This window comes from Mustelus asterias, chromosome 12, assembly GCF_964213995.1.
Source record: "Mustelus asterias chromosome 12, sMusAst1.hap1.1, whole genome shotgun sequence".
Taxonomy (NCBI): Eukaryota; Metazoa; Chordata; class Chondrichthyes; order Carcharhiniformes; family Triakidae; genus Mustelus; species Mustelus asterias.
Window position 1 is genome coordinate 107,235,135 of NC_135812.1, and position 17,227 is coordinate 107,252,361.

Consider the following 17,227-nt stretch of genomic DNA (forward strand, 5'->3'; position numbering starts at 1 on the left):
AGTGAGTGTTACAGTGAGTCAGGGAGTGATACAGTGAGTCAGTGAGTGTTACAGTGAGTCAGGGAGTGTTACAGTGAGTCAGGGAGTGTTACAGTGAGTCAGGGAGTGTTTCAGTGAGTCAGGGAGTGATACCATGTGTGAGTGAGTGTGACAGTGAGTCAGTGAGTGTTACAGTGAGTCAGTGAGGGTGACAGTGAGTCAGTGAGTGTTACAGTGAGTCAGTGAGTGTGACAGTGAGTCAGTGAGTGTTACAGTGAGTCAGTGAGTGTGACAGTGAGTCAGTGAGTGTTACAGTGAGTCAGTGAGTGTGACAGTGAGTCAGGGAGTGTTTCAGTGAGTCAGGGAGTGATACCATGTGTGAGTGAGTGTGACAGTGAGTCAGTGAGTGTTACAGTGAGTCAGTGAGTGTTACAGTGAGTCAGTGAGGGTGACAGTGAGTCAGTGAGTGTTACAGTGAGTCAGTGAGGGTGACAGTGAGTCAGTGAGTGTTACAGTGAGTCAGTGAGTGTGACAGTGAGTCAGTGAGTGTTACAGTGAGTCAGTGAGTGTGACAGTGAGTCAGTGAGTGTTACAGTGAGTCAGTGAGTGTGACAGTGAGTCAGTGAGTGTTACAGTGAGTCAGTGAGGGTGACAGTGAGTCAGTGAGTGTGACAGTGAGTCAGTGAGTGTTACAGTGAGTCAGTGAGTGTTACAGTGAGTCAGTGAGGGTGACAGTGAGTCAGTGAGTGTTACAGTGAGTCAGTGAGGGTGACAGTGAGTCAGTGAGTGTTACAGTGAGTCAGTGAGTGTGACAGTGAGTCAGTGAGTGTTACAGTGAGTCAGTGAGTGTGACAGTGAGTCAGTGAGTGATACCATGTGTGAGTGAGTGTGACAGTGAGTCAGTGAGTGTGACAGTGAGTCAGTGAGTGTGACAGTGAGTCAGTGAGTGTGACAGTGAGTCAGTGAGTGTTACAGTGAGTCAGTGAGTGTGACAGTGAGTCAGTGAGTGTTACAGTGAGTGAGTGAATGTTACAGTGAGTCAGTGAGTGTGACAGTGAGTCAGTGAGTGTTACAGTGAGTCAGTGAGTGTGACAGTGAGTCAGTGAATGTTACAGTGAGTCAGTGAGTGTGACAGTGAGTCAGTGAGTGTTACAGTGAGTCAGTGAGTGTGACAGTGAGTCAGTGAGTGTTACAGTGAGTGAGTGAATGTTACAGTGAGTCAGTGAGTGTGACAGTGAGTCAGTGAGTGTTACAGTGAGTCAGTGAGTGTTACAGTGAGTGAGTGAATGTTACAGTGAGTCAGTGAGTGTGACAGTGAGTCAGTGAGTGTTACAGTGAGTGAGTGAATGTTACAGTCAGTCAGTGAGTGTTACAGTGAGTCAGTGAGTGTTACAGTGAGTGAGTGAATGTTACAGTGAGTCAGTGAGTGTGACAGTGAGTCAGTGAGTGTTACAGTGAGTCAGTGAGTGTTACAGTGAGTCAGTGAGTGTGACAGTGAGTCAGTGAGTGTTACAGTGAGTCAGTGAGTGTTTCAGTGAGTCAGTGAGTGTTACAGTCAGTCAGTGAGTGTGACAGTGAGTCAATGAGTGTTACAGTGAGTCAGTGAGTGTGACAGTGAGTCAGTGAGTGTTACAGTGAGTCAGTGAGTGTGACAGTGAGTCAGTGAGTGTTACAGTGAGTCAGTGAGTGTTACAGTGAGTGAGTGAATGTTACAGTGAGTCAGTGAGTGTGACAGTGAGTCAGTGAGTGTTACAGTGAGTGAGTGAATGTTACAGTGATTCAGTGAGTGTGACAGTGAGTCAGTGAGTGTTACAGTGAGTGAGTGAATGTTACAGTGAGTCAGTGAGTGTGACAGTGAGTCAGTGAGTGTTACAGTGAGTGAGTGAATGTGACAGTGAGTCAGTGAGTGTGACAGTGAGTCAGTGAGTGTTACAGTGAGTGAGTGAATGTTACAGTCAGTCAGTGAGTGTGGCAGTGAGTCAGTGAGTGTTACAGTGAGTGAGTGAATGTTACAGTGAGTCAGTGAGTGTGACAGTGAGTCAGTGAGTGTTACAGTGAGTGAGTGAATGTTACAGTGAGTCAGTGAGTGTTACAGTGAGTCAGTGAGTGTTACAGTGAGTCAGTGAATGTTACAGTGAGTCAGTGAGTGTGACAGTGAGTCAGTGAGTGTTACAGTGAGTGAGTGAATGTTACAGTGAGTCAGTGAGTGTGACAGTGAGTCAGTGAGTGTTACAGTGAGTGAGTGAATGTTACAGTCAGTCAGTGAGTGTGGCAGTGAGTCAGTGAGTGTTACAGTGAGTGAGTGAATGTTACAGTGAGTCAGTGAGTGTGACAGTGAGTCAGTGTTTATGAAGCAATGTTTTCAGATTGTGTGTGTTGTGCTGTGCGACTGGGTGTGTCGAGGCAAAGAGAATCCAGACCTCAGTTTGAACTTGGAATATCTCTGATGATATATTTATTGATACTTAATGTAACCTGAAATATAACATATCTATAATATATATATCATTGGGAATGACAGAGCAACATGGGTTGACCCCCTTGTTGGTGGTATATATCTACATGTTAATATATGTTCATATATGTCTGTGTGTGTGGAGATAATGATCGATACACATGGACACAGAAATATGATATTTTTTCCATATATCCTTTATATATCTGCAGTTTTATATATATATATACACATATACATCAGCTATATGTATATAATATATGATGCATCTTCTCTGAGAGATATATATAGAGAGATATATATGCATAAATACTATCTATATGATATATAGATTATGGATATATATGCATTTGGACACACATTCGGAGGTGACACTTACCTCTGGTGGGTCTATTCGGATCATTGTGGAGGGGACAGAAATTCGCAGCTCATCCCCATTGGGCGGTTAGCTGAGCTGAAAGATTTAACCCAGTTGGAAGGGTCTTAAAAAGTGATTGGTTCCTAACCACAGATTTACACAATGCAGCACACACAGAAAGAGCCTCCATGTGAGTGACTCACACTCACCCAGCTTCCAAATCATCACTTTGCGATGCTGACTGTCCCCCACAGCCCCCGCCCCCCCCCACACACCCCCCGCCCCGCCCCCCCGCGCCCCCCCCCCCCCCGCCCCGCCCCGCCCCCCCCGCTGACCTCAGGCACAAAGGTCAGCGCGATTCCAGCTCCAATCCCAGGGCCATGCTGGGCTCGGGGGCCACAGCTGCTCTCTCTGGCGGCACTTCACTAACATCGCGGCCAGCTCATTCCTCTCGATTCTGGCTCCTCGCGCCTCCGGACAGCGGCTGGAAACGGGATCCAGTCGTCCGAATTCTACCGCCCCACCCACCACGGAATCGGAGCGGGCGAGGGGCGGACAGCGGGAATGTCCGTTGACCTCGGGCAGGATTTTTTGGTCTTGGGACAGGTGCGGCTGTGAAAACCTGGGATTCTGGTCTCAGGAATACAGGGCCCGGTGGAGCCCCAGTTACTGGCAGCGGTAGTCACTGACCCAGCACACACCCTGCTCAGAACCATGACACTACACAACTCAGTGCCAGCCAGTGACAGGGGACAAACAGTGTGGCAGGATAGCGATGGGATAAAATGTCAAGGTACAGTGCAGCGTATAAAAGGCTGCTGGGATACATTTGGGTTTGGCATTGGGATAGAGAGTGAGGATACATTAATGGAGTAAATGTCAGGGCAGGCTGAAGGGTCAGAGTGAAGGGTCAGGGTGAAGGGGCAGGGTGAAGGGTCAGGGTGAAGGGTCAGGGTGAAGGGGCAGGGTGAAGGGTCAGGGTGAAGGGTCAGGGTGAAGGGGGAGGGTGAAGGGTCAGGGTGAAGGGTCAGGGTGAAGGGGGAGGGTGAAGGGTCAGGGTGAAGGGTCAGGGTGAAGGGTCAGGGTGAAGGGTCAGGGTGAAGGGTCAGAGTGAAGGGTCAGGGTGAAGGGTCAGGGTGAAGGGTCAGGGTGAAGGGTCAGAGTGAAGGGTCAGGGTGAAGGGTCAGGGTGAAGGGTCAGGGTGAAGGGTCAGGGTGAAGGGTCAGGGTGAAGGGTCAGGGTGAAGGGTCAGGGTGAAGGGGGAGGGTAAAGGGTCAGAGTGAAGGGTCAGAGTGAAGAGTCAGGGTGAAGGGTCAGGGTGAAGGGTCAGAGTGAAGGGGCAGGGTGAAGGGTCAGGGTGAAGGGGCAGGGTGAAGGGGCAGAGTGAAGGGGCAGGGTGAAGGGGCAGGGTGAAGGGGCAGGGTGAAGGGACAGAGTGAAGGGGCAGGGTGAAGGGTCAGGGTGAAGGGTCAGGGTGAAGGGTGAAGGGTCAGGGTGAAGGGACATGGTGAAGGGGCAGGGTGAAGGGTCAGGATGAAAGGTCAGTGTGAAGGTCAGGGTGAAAGGTGAAGGTGAAAGGTCAGGGTGAAGGCTGAAGGGTGAAGTGTTAGGGTGAATGGTCAGGGTGAAGGGTCAGGGTGAAGGGTCAGGGTGAAGGGTCAGTGTGAAAGGTGAAGGGTCAGGGTGAAGGTGAAGGGTCAGGGTGAAAGGTGAAGGGTCAGGGTGTTGCTGAAGGGTCAGGGTGAAGGTTGCAGGGTCAGGGTGAAGGGGCACGGTGTTGGGTATGTAGAGTGGGAGCACTCAGAGGGAGGATGTCCCTGCAGTCTCACCTCGGTATTGCAGCTTCTGGGCCCTATTGTTGGGACAGTCCTTTCCCTGGAGGCTGAAGTTGATGTTGGTTCGGATACAGCGATTATTCAGTGGTTGCACTGGCCTGAAATTATCACTCATGCTCAGGAATATCTGTGAGGGCTGATTCTGACTCAAGAGTCGTAAAGAATGCATCTGCAACAAGAAAGAGTGAAAGATATTCACTTTCCAAATGTTATTGCTGAAAGTACTGCCTCTCACTGGGGTGCGGGTCCCACACACACTGACTCTCACTGGGGTACGGGTCCCACACACACTGACTCTCACTGGGGTACGGGTTCCACACACACTGACTCTCACTGGGGTACGGATCCCACACACACTGACTCTCACTGGGGTACAGTTCCACACACACTGACTCTCACTGGGGTACGGATCCCACACACACTGACTCTCACTGGGGTACGGGTTCCACACACACTGACTCTCACTGGGGTACAGTTCCACACACACTGACTCTCACTGGGGTACGGGTTCCACGCACACTGACTCTCACTGGGGTACAGATCCCACTCACACTGACTCTCACTGGGGTACGGGTTCCACACACACTGACTCTCACTGGGGTACGGGTTCCACACACACTGACTCTCACTGGGGTACGGGTCCCACACACGCTGACTCTCACTGGGGTACGGATCCCACACACACTGACTCTCACTGGGGTACGGGTCCCACACACGCTGACTCTCACTGGGGTACGGATCCCACACACACTGACTCTCACTGGGGTACGGGTGCCACAGACACTGACTCCCACTGGGGTACGGGTTCCACACACACTGACTCTCACTGGGGTACGGGTGCCACAGACACTGACTCTCACTGGGGTACGGATCCCACACACGCTGACTCTTACTGGGATACAGTTCCACACACACAGACTCTCACTGGCGATAGGTTCAACACACACACTGACTCTCACTGGGTATGGGTTCCACACACACTGATTCTCACTGGGGTATAGGTCCCACACACACTGACTCTCACTGGGGTACGGGTGCCACACTCACTGACTCTCACTGGGGTACGGGTTCCACACACACTGATTCTCACTGGGGTACAGATCCCACTCACACTGACTCTCACTGGGGTACGGGTTCCACACACACTGACTCTCACTGGGTTACGGGTTCCACACACACTGACTCTCACTGGGGTACAGATCCCACTCACACTGACTCTCACTGGGGTACGGGTTCCACACACACTGACTCTCACTGGGTTACGGGTTCCACACACACTGACTCTCACTGGGGTACGGGTTCCACACACACTGACTCTCAGGGGGGTATGGGTTCCAAACACACTGACTCTCACTGGGATACGGGTCCCACTCACACTGACTCTCACTGGGGTACGGGTCCCACACACACTGACTCTCACTGGGGTACGGGTTCCACACACACTGACTCTCACTGGGGTACGGATCCCACACACACTGACTCTCACTGGGGTACAGTTCCACACACACTGACTCTCACTGGGGTACGGATCCCACACACACTGACTCTCACTGGGGTACGGGTTCCACACACACTGACTCTCACTGGGGTACAGTTCCACACACACTGACTCTCACTGGGGTACGGGTTCCACGCACACTGACTCTCACTGGGGTACAGATCCCACTCACACTGACTCTCACTGGGGTACGGGTTCCACACACACTGACTCTCACTGGGGTACGGGTTCCACACACACTGACTCTCACTGGGGTACGGGTCCCACACACGCTGACTCTCACTGGGGTACGGATCCCACACACACTGACTCTCACTGGGGTACGGGTCCCACACACGCTGACTCTCACTGGGGTACGGATCCCACACACACTGACTCTCACTGGGGTACGGGTGCCACAGACACTGACTCTCACTGGGGTACGGGTGCCACAGACACTGACTCTCACTGGGGTACGGGTGCCACAGACACTGACTCTCACTGGGGTACGGATCCCACACACGCTGACTCTTACTGGGATACAGTTCCACACACACAGACTCTCACTGGCGATAGGTTCAACACACACACTGACTCTCACTGGGTATGGGTTCCACACACACTGATTCTCACTGGGGTATAGGTCCCACACACACTGACTCTCACTGGGGTACGGGTGCCACACTCACTGACTCTCACTGGGGTACGGGTTCCACACACACTGATTCTCACTGGGGTACAGATCCCACTCACACTGACTCTCACTGGGGTACGGGTTCCACACACACTGACTCTCACTGGGTTACGGGTTCCACACACACTGACTCTCACTGGGGTACAGATCCCACTCACACTGACTCTCACTGGGGTACGGGTTCCACACACACTGACTCTCACTGGGTTACGGGTTCCACACACACTGACTCTCACTGGGGTACGGGTTCCACACACACTGACTCTCAGGGGGGTATGGGTTCCAAACACACTGACTCTCACTGGGATACGGGTCCCACTCACACTGACTCTCACTGGGGTACGGTTCCACACACACTGATCCTCACTGGGGTACGGGTTCCACACACACTGACTCTCACTGGGGTACGGGTCCCACACACACTGACTCTCACTGGGATACAGTTCCACACACACTGACTCTCACTGGGGTACGGGTTCCACGCACACAGACTCTCACTGGGTATGGGTTCCACACACACTGACTCACTGGGGTACAGGTTCCACACACAGAGACTCTCACTGGGGTACGGGTTCCACACACACTGACACTCACTGGGGTACGGGTTCCACACACACTGACTCTCACTGGGGTACGGGTTCCACACACACTGACACTCACTGGGGTATGTGTTGCACACACACTGACTCTCACTGGGGTACGGGTTCCACGCACACTGACTCTCACTGGGGTACAGGTTCCACACACAGAGACTCTCACTGGGGTACGGGTTCCACACACACTGACACTCACTGGGGTACGGGTTCCACACACAGAGACTCTCACTGGGGTACGGGTTCCACACACACTGACACTCACTGGGGTATGTGTTGCACACACACTGACTCTCACTGGGGTACGGGTTCCACACACACTGACTCTCACTGGGGTATGTGTTGCACACACACTGACTCTCACTGGGGTACGGGTTCCACACACACTGACTCTCACTGGGGTACGGGTTCCACACACACTGACTCTCACTGGGGTACGGTTTCCACGCACACTGACTCTCACTGGGGTACGGGTTCCACACACACTGACTCTCACTGGGGTACGGGTCCCACACACACTGACTCTCACTGGGGTACGGGTTCCACACACACTGATTCTCACTGGGGTACGGGTTCCACACACACTGACTCTCATTTGGGTACAGGTTCCACACACACAGTCTCTCACTGGGTATGGGTTCCACACACACCAGCTCGCACTGGGGTAAGGGTCGCACACACACTGACTCTCACTGGGGTATGGGTTCCACACACACCTGTTCTCACTGGGGTACGGGTTCCACACACACTGACTCTGACTGGGGTATGGGTTCCAGACACACTGACTCTCAGGGGGGTACGGGTTCCACACACACCGACTCTCACTGGGGTGCGGGTTCCACACACACTGACTCTCACTGGGGTACGGGTTCCACACACACTGACTCTCACTGGGGTACGGGTCCCACACACTGACTCTCACTGGGGTACGGGATCCACACACACCGACTCTCACTGGGGTGCGGGTTCCACACACACTGACTCTCACTGGGGTGCGGGTTCCACACACACTGACTCTCACTGGGGTGCGGGTTCCACACACACTGACTCTCACTGGGGTACGGGTTCCACACACACTGACTCTCACTTGGGTACGGGTCCCACACACACTGACTCTCACTGGGGTACGGGTTCCACACACACCGACTCTCACTGGGGTGCGGGTTCCACACACACTGACTCTCACTGGGGTACGGGTTCCACACACACTGACTCTCACTTGGGTACGGGTCCCACACACACTGACTCTCACTCAGGTACGGGTACCACACACACTGACTCTCACTGGGGTACGGGTTCCACACGAACACTGACTCTCACTGGGGTACGGGTTCCACACACACTGACTCTCACTGGGGTACGGGTCGCACACACACTGACTCTCACTGGGGTACGGGTTCCACACACACCGGCTCTCACTGGGACACAGTTTATCACACACTGACTCTCACTGGGGTACTTTTCCCACACACACTGACTCTCACTTGGGAATGGGTCCCACACACACTGACTCTCACTAGGGTACGGGTACCACTCACACTGACTCTCACTAGGGTACGGGTACCACTCACACTGACTCTCACTAGGGTACGGGTACCACTCACACTGACTCTCACTGGGGTACGGGTCCCACTCACACTGACTCTCACTGGGGTACAGGTTCCAAACACACTGACTCTCACTGGGGTACGGGTTCCACGCACACTGACACTCACTGGGGTACGGGTCCCACACACACTGACTCTCACTGGGGTACGGGTTCCACACACACTGTCACTCACTGGGGTACGGGTTCCACACACACTGACTCTCATTGGGATACAGTTCCACAGACACTGACTCTCACTGGGGTACGGGTTCCACACACGCTGACTCTCACTGGGGTCCAGGTCCCACACACACTGACTCTCACTGGGATACAGTTTCACATACACTGACTCTCACTGGGATACAGTTTCACACACACTGACTCTCACTGGGATACAGTTGCACACACACTGACTCTCACTGGGGTACGGGTTCCACACACGCTGACTCTCACTGGGGTACGGTTTCCACGCACACTGACTCTCACTGGGGTGCGGGTTCCACACACACTGACTCTCACTGGGGTACGGGTCCCACACACACTGACTCTCACTGGGATACAGTTGCACACACACTGACTCTCACTGGGGTACGGTTTTCACACACACTGACTCTCATTCGGGTACGGGTTCCACACACACTGACTCTCACTGGGTATGGGTTCCACATACACTGATTCTCATTGGGATACAGTTCCACAGACACTGACTCTCACTGGGGTACAGGTTCCACACACACTGACTCTCATTGGGATACAGTTCCACAGACACTGACTCTCACTGGGGTACAGGTTCCACACACACTGATCTTCACTGGGGTACGGGTTCCACACTCACTGTCTCTCACTGGGGTACGGGTCGCACACACACTGATTCTCACTGGGGTACGGGTTCCACACACACTGACTCTCACTGGGGTACGTGTTCCACACACACTGACTCTCACTGGGGTACGGGTTCCACACACACTGACTCTCACTGGGGTACGGGTTCCACACATACTGACTCTCACTGGGGTACAGTTCCACACACACTGACTCTCACTGGGGTACGTGTTCCACACACACTGACTCTCACTGGGGTACGGGTCCCACACACGCTGACTCTCACTGGGGTACGTGTTCCACACACACTGCCTCTCACTGGGATATGGGTTCCACACCCAGTGGGTGGTATTAACCAAATTTCCATCCATTCCAGAATAATTTCCCCAATCCCATGTTCTCGAATGTTGTTGTTGAATCTCCTGTGTATCACAAACCTTCTGAAAATGCAAATACACCACACCCATTGGATCTCCCGCAACTACTCTGCGAGTCACATTCACAAAACCCTCTGCCAAATTGGTCAAATATGATTTCCCTTCCATAAAGACACGTTGATTCTGTCCAATCTGAGTCACATCATTATCATATCCGCTTTTGTAGCATTTTCTCGAATTTTCCCTGTTTCTGACAGCAGGCTCACAGCTCTGCAGTTCCGTCTTTTCCCCCATGTCTGTTCTCCTTTCTTAAACAGTGGGAGATGCCCGTATCATGGTGCTGGCCTTCGCCCGCATGGGACAGATCCTGGTGGGAATCAGTGTCATTGCCAGAGGATGGCGGGGCTTCCAGATTTCCCTCCAGCTGCCCCTCCATTCTGTCGTGCAGCACAGGGTTCCCGGGAACTCAAAGTGAAGAGGATTGGCAGGAGTACAGCCCAGGGCCCTCCGTCCAGGGGACTGCGGGGGTCTCCAGCCCACCTGAGACCGCCCCCCCCCCCCGACTTCCTGTGAGCGACACACCTCCAGCCGAGGGTGGCAGCAGCCAAACACCCATGCTACCTGAAAGCAGGCCTGGACCCTCCAGGTCCCGGCCCCTGGGGGATACCCCCCCCCAGGTCACCTCAGGCAAAAGGGCGTGGAAGTTGTCTTGGAGGGTGAGGAAGATTAAGAAACTGTAGGCACTGAGTGGGTACGGGTGAATGTCGACACTATCACAGATTGGTCACCATTTTGTTCTGAATGCCTGTCAATAAATTTCACTTTGTTCACTCACAGAGCCCCCACGCTGCCTGTTTGTGCCCCCAAGCTTGGGGGGAATCACCACACTCACCCGCTGCCTCATCCCGTAAAGAGTGCCTTTGGTACATTGGCCTTTATAAATCGGAGTATCGAGTATAAAAGTTGGAGTGTTGTGGTAAGGTTATATAAGGCATTGGTGAGGCCGAATTTGGAGTATTGTGTACAGTTTTGGTCACCTAGTTACAGGAAGGATGTGAATAAGGTTGAAAGAGTGCAGAGAAGGTTCACAAGGATGTTGCCGGGACTTGAGAAGCTGAGTTACAGAGAGAGATTGAATAGGTTGGGACTTTATTCCCTGGAGCGTAGAAGATTGAGGGGAGATTTGATAGAGGTGTATAAGATTTTGATGGGTATAGATAGAGTGAATGCAAGCAGGCTTTTTCCGCTGAGGCTAGGGGAGAAAAAAACCAGAGGGCATGGGTTAAGGGTGAAAGGAGAAAAGTTTAAAGGGAATATTAGGGGGGGCTTCTTCACGCAGAGAGTGGTGGGAGTGTGGAATGAGCTGCCGGATAAAGTGGTAAATCACTTTTAACATTTAAGAAAAACTTGGACGGGTTGATGGACGAGAGGGGTGTAGAGGGATATGGTCCAAGTGCAGGTCAGTGGGACTGGGCAAAAAATGGTTCGGCACAGACAAGAAGGGCCAAAAGGCCTGTTTCTGAGCTGTAATTTTCTATGGTTCTATGGTTCTATCCCAGTGGAGTGTGAGACTGGCAGTGCCATGTCCCTCTCACCCTCTTGCCAGCCCCCGACTGATGAAGGGCACTCCCTCAGATGCGATGTGGACAGGAACCCAGGGCGGAGGAAACAGGAAGCACGGTCTGTGTACCATCCTTCACAACCCTGATATAGCGAGGAGCGTCACGACATGAAAGGAGGATAAGGCCCGTCAGTGACCCCCTCCCGACGCCCCCCCCCCCCCAGACCCCCCTCTGTAATGGTGACTCTGGGATACCTGCCCCTGGCCCTGATGGGACGTATCAGTGCCCCCAAGTGCTCCCCCTGAGCAGTGCCCACTGCGGAGGGAGCTGGCTGTCTGAGCGCTCCCCTCCGAACTCCCCCTCGGAGGCGAAGGTGCCAGGTTCCCGCTAACGTGGGGCTGTTGTGAATGGCGCTGGTGTGACGCCACGCCTGCCCGCTGAATACCTGGCGAGGGAGGGGAAATCCCAGAGAGAGCGCTCACTAATGAGATGCTAATGAGCTTTCTGGGGTCCCGCGGTGTGTTACATGTCACTCCGCTGGAGTGGGTGGGGGGCTGGAAGATGGGAATTTTTAAATTCACCAGCACAAATCGCGCTCTCTGGATTTTGAACGCGCACCGCCATTCCCGCAGACGGGGAGTGTGGGCTCAAGATCATCCCCTCTGGTCTCTGTGCATTCACCAGGGTGGCACGGTGGCACAGTGCTTAGCACAGCTGCCTCACAGCTCCAGGGGCCTGGGTTCGATTCCCGGCTTGGGTCACTGTCTGTCTGGAGTTTGCACATTCTCCCCGTGTCTGCGTGGGTTTCCTCCGGGGGCTCCGGTTTCCTCCCACACTCCAAAGATGTGCAGGTTAGGTGGATTGACCGTGCTAAATTGACTTTAGTGTCAGGGGATTAGCGGGGTAAATATATGGGGTTACGGGGATAGGGCCTGGGTGGGATTGTGGTCGGTGCTGACTCGATGGGCCAAATGGCCTCTTTCTGCACTGTCGGGATTCTATGATTCATTGTAACACAGCCATCCTCTCCCTAATCCCAGAGAGGACAAATTTACTAACATGTCTTTTGGGCAACAATTTATCACAGACCTTTAGAAAGTCCATATATACGACATCAACCACACTACCCACATTGACCCTCTCCTTTACTTGGTCACAGTGAGGTTGTTCAGATACTGTAACATTCCTCGGAGGAAGTTAAGAAAGCTGACAGAATCCTGGCTGTATCATTCTATTCCAATGTTTGTACAACATTCATTCTTAACGTTTATACATTCTGAAAATTAATGTGGCAAAAAATTACTTCAAATTGTAAAGATGTTCTGCTTGGATTGGTTCCAGGTAAAAGCAACTCATTTGTTTATCCCTGGGTTGTAGCCAGAGCCTTCATTCAGTGAGCCTGAACTAGAGGAGAAATCATTGACAGCAGTTACAACTCTGCAACTTCTCACTGCTGCCTGCAGATTCTGCCAAGTAGAAGCAAAATAGCAACAACTGACATTGACACAATGTCAATAACGTGGAAAACATTTCCAGGAACTTCACAGAACAGATATCAGACTCAAATCATCACTAAACAGAACCTGAGGCACTCGGGAGGGTCAAAGAATGGGGTTAAAAGTGGGGTAAAAAAAGAGGGAGGGAGGTGAAGAGGTGGAATCCAGTAAGTCTCTATAGCCTGGGGTTGAATGGGAATGTGTTTGATCCATTGGGATTGTGTACAATCGGAGTGAATGGGAAGGGGTTGTGATCCATTGGGATTGTGTCGAATGGGAGTGAATGGGAAGGAGTTTGTCCATTGGGATTGTGTACCATCGGAGTGAATGGGAAGGGTTTTGATCCATTGGGATTGTGTCGAATGGGAGTGAATGGGAAGGAGTTTGTCCATTGGGATTGTGTACCATCGGAGTGAATGGGAAGGGTTTTGATCCATTGGGATTGTGTCGAATGGGAGTGAATGGGAAGGAGTTTGTCCATTGGGACTGTGTACAATGGGAGTGAATGGGAAGGGGTTGTGATCCATTGGGATGGTGTACAGTGTGAGTGAATGGGAAGGAGTTTGACCCATTGGGATTGTGCACAATGGGAGTGAATGGGAAGGGTTTTGACCCATTGGGATGGTGTACAGTGTGAGTGAATGGGAAGGGGTTGTGATCCATTGGGATTGTATACAATGGGAGTGAATGGGAAGGGGTTTGACCCATTGGGATTGTGCACAATGGGAGTGAATGGGAAAGGTTTTGATCCATTGGGATGGTGCACAGTGGGAGTGAATGGGAAGGAGTTTGTCCATTGGGATTGTGATCCATTGGGATTGTGTACAATGGGAATGAGCCGAGGCTTTGTCCATTGTGATCTGATATACCGGTTGGGAATAGGAAGGGATTAGTTTTGGAATCGTATACAATGGGGATTGGTTTGGATGGTACTCAGTGCTTTGAGAATGTTTGAATTGAGTTTGTGTTTCGCAGATTGGGGCTGTTCACATTAACTGTGACGGCCAGGTTACGAACCTAACATGAAAATCCTTTTAACATTGCTGGTGATGTTACTGGGAGCTGACTCTGTGCTACATGTTGTGTCACTATAATGTTCAGAGAGTGCAACAGTCAGTTCTGGCATCGTTAAAACAGAATAAAAATACTACATGATTGATCAGATAGTACAAGGTCTCTCGATATCCAGCCAAAATATTTGACACATTCTCAACAAGAGTAGACTTCATGAGCCAGAGCCCACCGTCAATCTGAGTGGGGAAATTAATCAGCAGCTCCGTGTGTTTTTTGTGAGAGGGAAGTCATGCATGCTTGAGTGTCCCAGGCCCAGACAGCAGAGCCTGCTCTCTCAGGCCTAGACAGTGGAGCCTGCTCTCCCAGGCCCAGACACTGGAGCCTGCACTCCCAGGCCCAGACAGCAGAGCCGGTTCTCCCAGGCCTAGACAGTGGAGCCTGCTCTCCCAGGCCCAGACAGCAGAGCCTGCTCTCCAGGCCTAGACAGTGGAGCCTGCTCTCCCAGGCCCAGACAGCAGAGCCTGCTCTCTCAGGCCTAGACAGCGGAGCCTGCTCTCCCAGGCCCAGACAGCGGAGCCTGCACTCCCAGGCCCAGACAGCAGAGCCGGCTCTCCCAGGCCCAGACAGCAGAGCCTGCTCTCTCAGGCCTAGACAGCGGAGCCTGCTCTCCCAGGCCCAGACAGCGGAGCCTGCTCTCCCAGGCCCTGACAGTGGAGCCTGCACTCCCAGGCCCAGACAGCAGAGCCGGCTCTCCCAGGCCCAGACAGCAAAGCATGTTCTCCTAGGCCCAGACGACGGAGCCTGCTCTCCCAGGCCCAGACGGCGGAGCCGGCTCTCTCAGGCCCAGACAGCGGAGCCTGCTCTCTCAGGCCCAGACAGCGGAGCCTGCTCTCCCAGGCCCAGACAGCGGAGCCTGCTCTCCCAGGCCCAGACAGCAGAGCCTGCTCTCCCAGGCCCAGACAGCGGAGCCTGCTCTCTCAGGCCCAGACAGCGGAGCCTGCTCTCCCAGGCCCAGACAGCGGAGCCTGCTCTCCCAAGCCCAGACAGCGGAGCCTGCTCTCCCAGGCCCAGACAGCGGAGCCTGCTCTCCCAGGCCCAGACAGCAGAGCCTGCTCTCCCAGGCCCAGACAGCAGAGCCTGCTCTCCCAGGCCCAGACAGCGGAGCCTGCTCTCTCAGGCCCAGACAGCGGAGCCTGCTCTCCCAGGCCCAGACAGCGGAGCCTGCTCTCCCAAGCCCAGACAGCGGAGCCTGCTCTCTCAGGCCCAGACAGCGGAGCTTGCTCTCCCAGGCCCAGACAGCGGAGCCTGCTCTCCCAGGCCCAGACAGTGGAGCCTGCTCTCTCAGGCCCAGACAGCGGAGCCTGCTCTCTCAGGCCCAGACAACGGAGCCTGCTCTCCCAGGCCCAGACAGCAAAGCCTGCTCTCCCAAGCCCAGACAGCAGAGCCTGTTCTCCTAGGCCCAGACAAGATTTACCACACACCCACCGTTTGTTTCATGCAGGTGGGAGGCAACCCATCATTACACTAATTTCCTTCTCTATGAACGGTATGCTTTGTCTGTACAGCGCGCAAGAAACAATACTTTTCACTGTATACTAATACATGTGACAATAATAAATCAAATCAAATCAAACCATTGGCCAGCGGTGGGATCTTCTGGTCATAGAAACATAGAAACTAGAAGCAGGAGGAGGCCATTCGGCCCTTCGAGCCTGCTCCGCTATTCAGTTTGAACATGGCTGATCATCAAATTCAATATCCTAACTCCCCCCGCCTCTTCCCCCCATATCCCTCGATCCCTTTAGCCCCAAGAGCTATATCTAATTTCTTCTTGAAATCAGACAACATTTTGGCCTCAACTACTTTCTGTGGCAGTGAATTCCACACATTCACCACCCTCTGGGTGAAGAAATTTCTCCTCACCTCAGTTCTAAAAAGTTTAACCCTTATCCTCAAACTATGAACCCTAGTTCTGGACTCCCCCACCATCGGGAACATTCTTTCTGAATCTACCCTGTCTAACCCTGTTAGAATTTTATAAGTTTTTATGAGATCCCCTCTCACTCTTCTAAACTCCAGTGAATATAATCCTCACCGACTTAGTCTCTCCTCATATGACAGACCGGCCGTTGTCAAAGGGGTTTCCCATTGAGTGCATCCCTCGCTGCTGGGGGTGGGGCGGTGGTGGGGGGGAGTGCGGTACGTGGGGGTGGTTGGGAAGTGGGGAGGGGGGGTGGTGGAGTGGGGTGGAGGGGGTTGTGCTCTCAGTGGGATCAGAAAGTTCCAGCCAACGACTCTAGATTTCCCCAACTCTCAATCCCCAAGGTCGTTTGCCATTCGGAGTCCGAAAGATTTTCTTCTCAGTCTCTGACCGTAGCCAATCCGAATCCTGTTCTTTGATTTCTGTTCATTATGATTTAAACAATGTCTTTCTAATTCTTACCCATTGGCTGGATTCTAAACAGATAGAAAACCGTAAACCAGCTCTCCCGAATGATCTCCAGGAGGTTGTTCATTCACTCCACACCGCCATCTCCGTTTAGACATTGGAAATGTTTCTGGGTTGTTTTGCCAGGAGCTGGTTTGAACATTGAGGTAAATCATTGAGTCAGAGAGAGGAAAATGAGGGGGGTTTTTGTACTCAGCGAGGTGCGAGGGTCTGGAAGACGCTACCCGGGGAGGGGCTGGAAATGGATTCAATATTCACTTCCCAAATAAACTGGAGACACAGGTGAAAAGGAGAAAAACTGCTGGGCTTCAGAGAAAGGGGGAGTGAGAGGGAGAGGGAGGGAGGGAGAGGGAGAGAGAGGGAGGGAGAGGGAGAGGGAGAGGGAGGGAGGGAGAGGGAGAGGGAGAGAGGGAGGAAGAGAGGGAGAGGGAGAGGGAGGGATGGAGAGGGAGAGGGAGGGATGGAGAGGGAGAGAGAGAGGGAGAGGGAGGGAGAGAGGGAGAGGGAGAGGGAGAGGGAGAGAGGGAG

At 52.9% G+C, this 17,227-nt stretch overlaps 1 protein-coding gene across 2 annotated transcripts in view; it reads right to left on the minus strand.

The window, feature by feature from the left end:
- LOC144501810 (carbonic anhydrase-related protein 10) overlaps positions 1 to 17,227 on the minus strand; it is a 448,509-nt gene that overhangs the window by 68,315 nt on the left and 362,967 nt on the right. For both annotated transcript variants that reach the window (XM_078225854.1, XM_078225855.1), the window contains exon 8: positions 4,622 to 4,796. In XM_078225854.1, the coding sequence (XP_078081980.1) occupies positions 4,622 to 4,796 (175 nt within the window). The remainder of the gene's footprint in view (positions 1 to 4,621; positions 4,797 to 17,227) is intronic.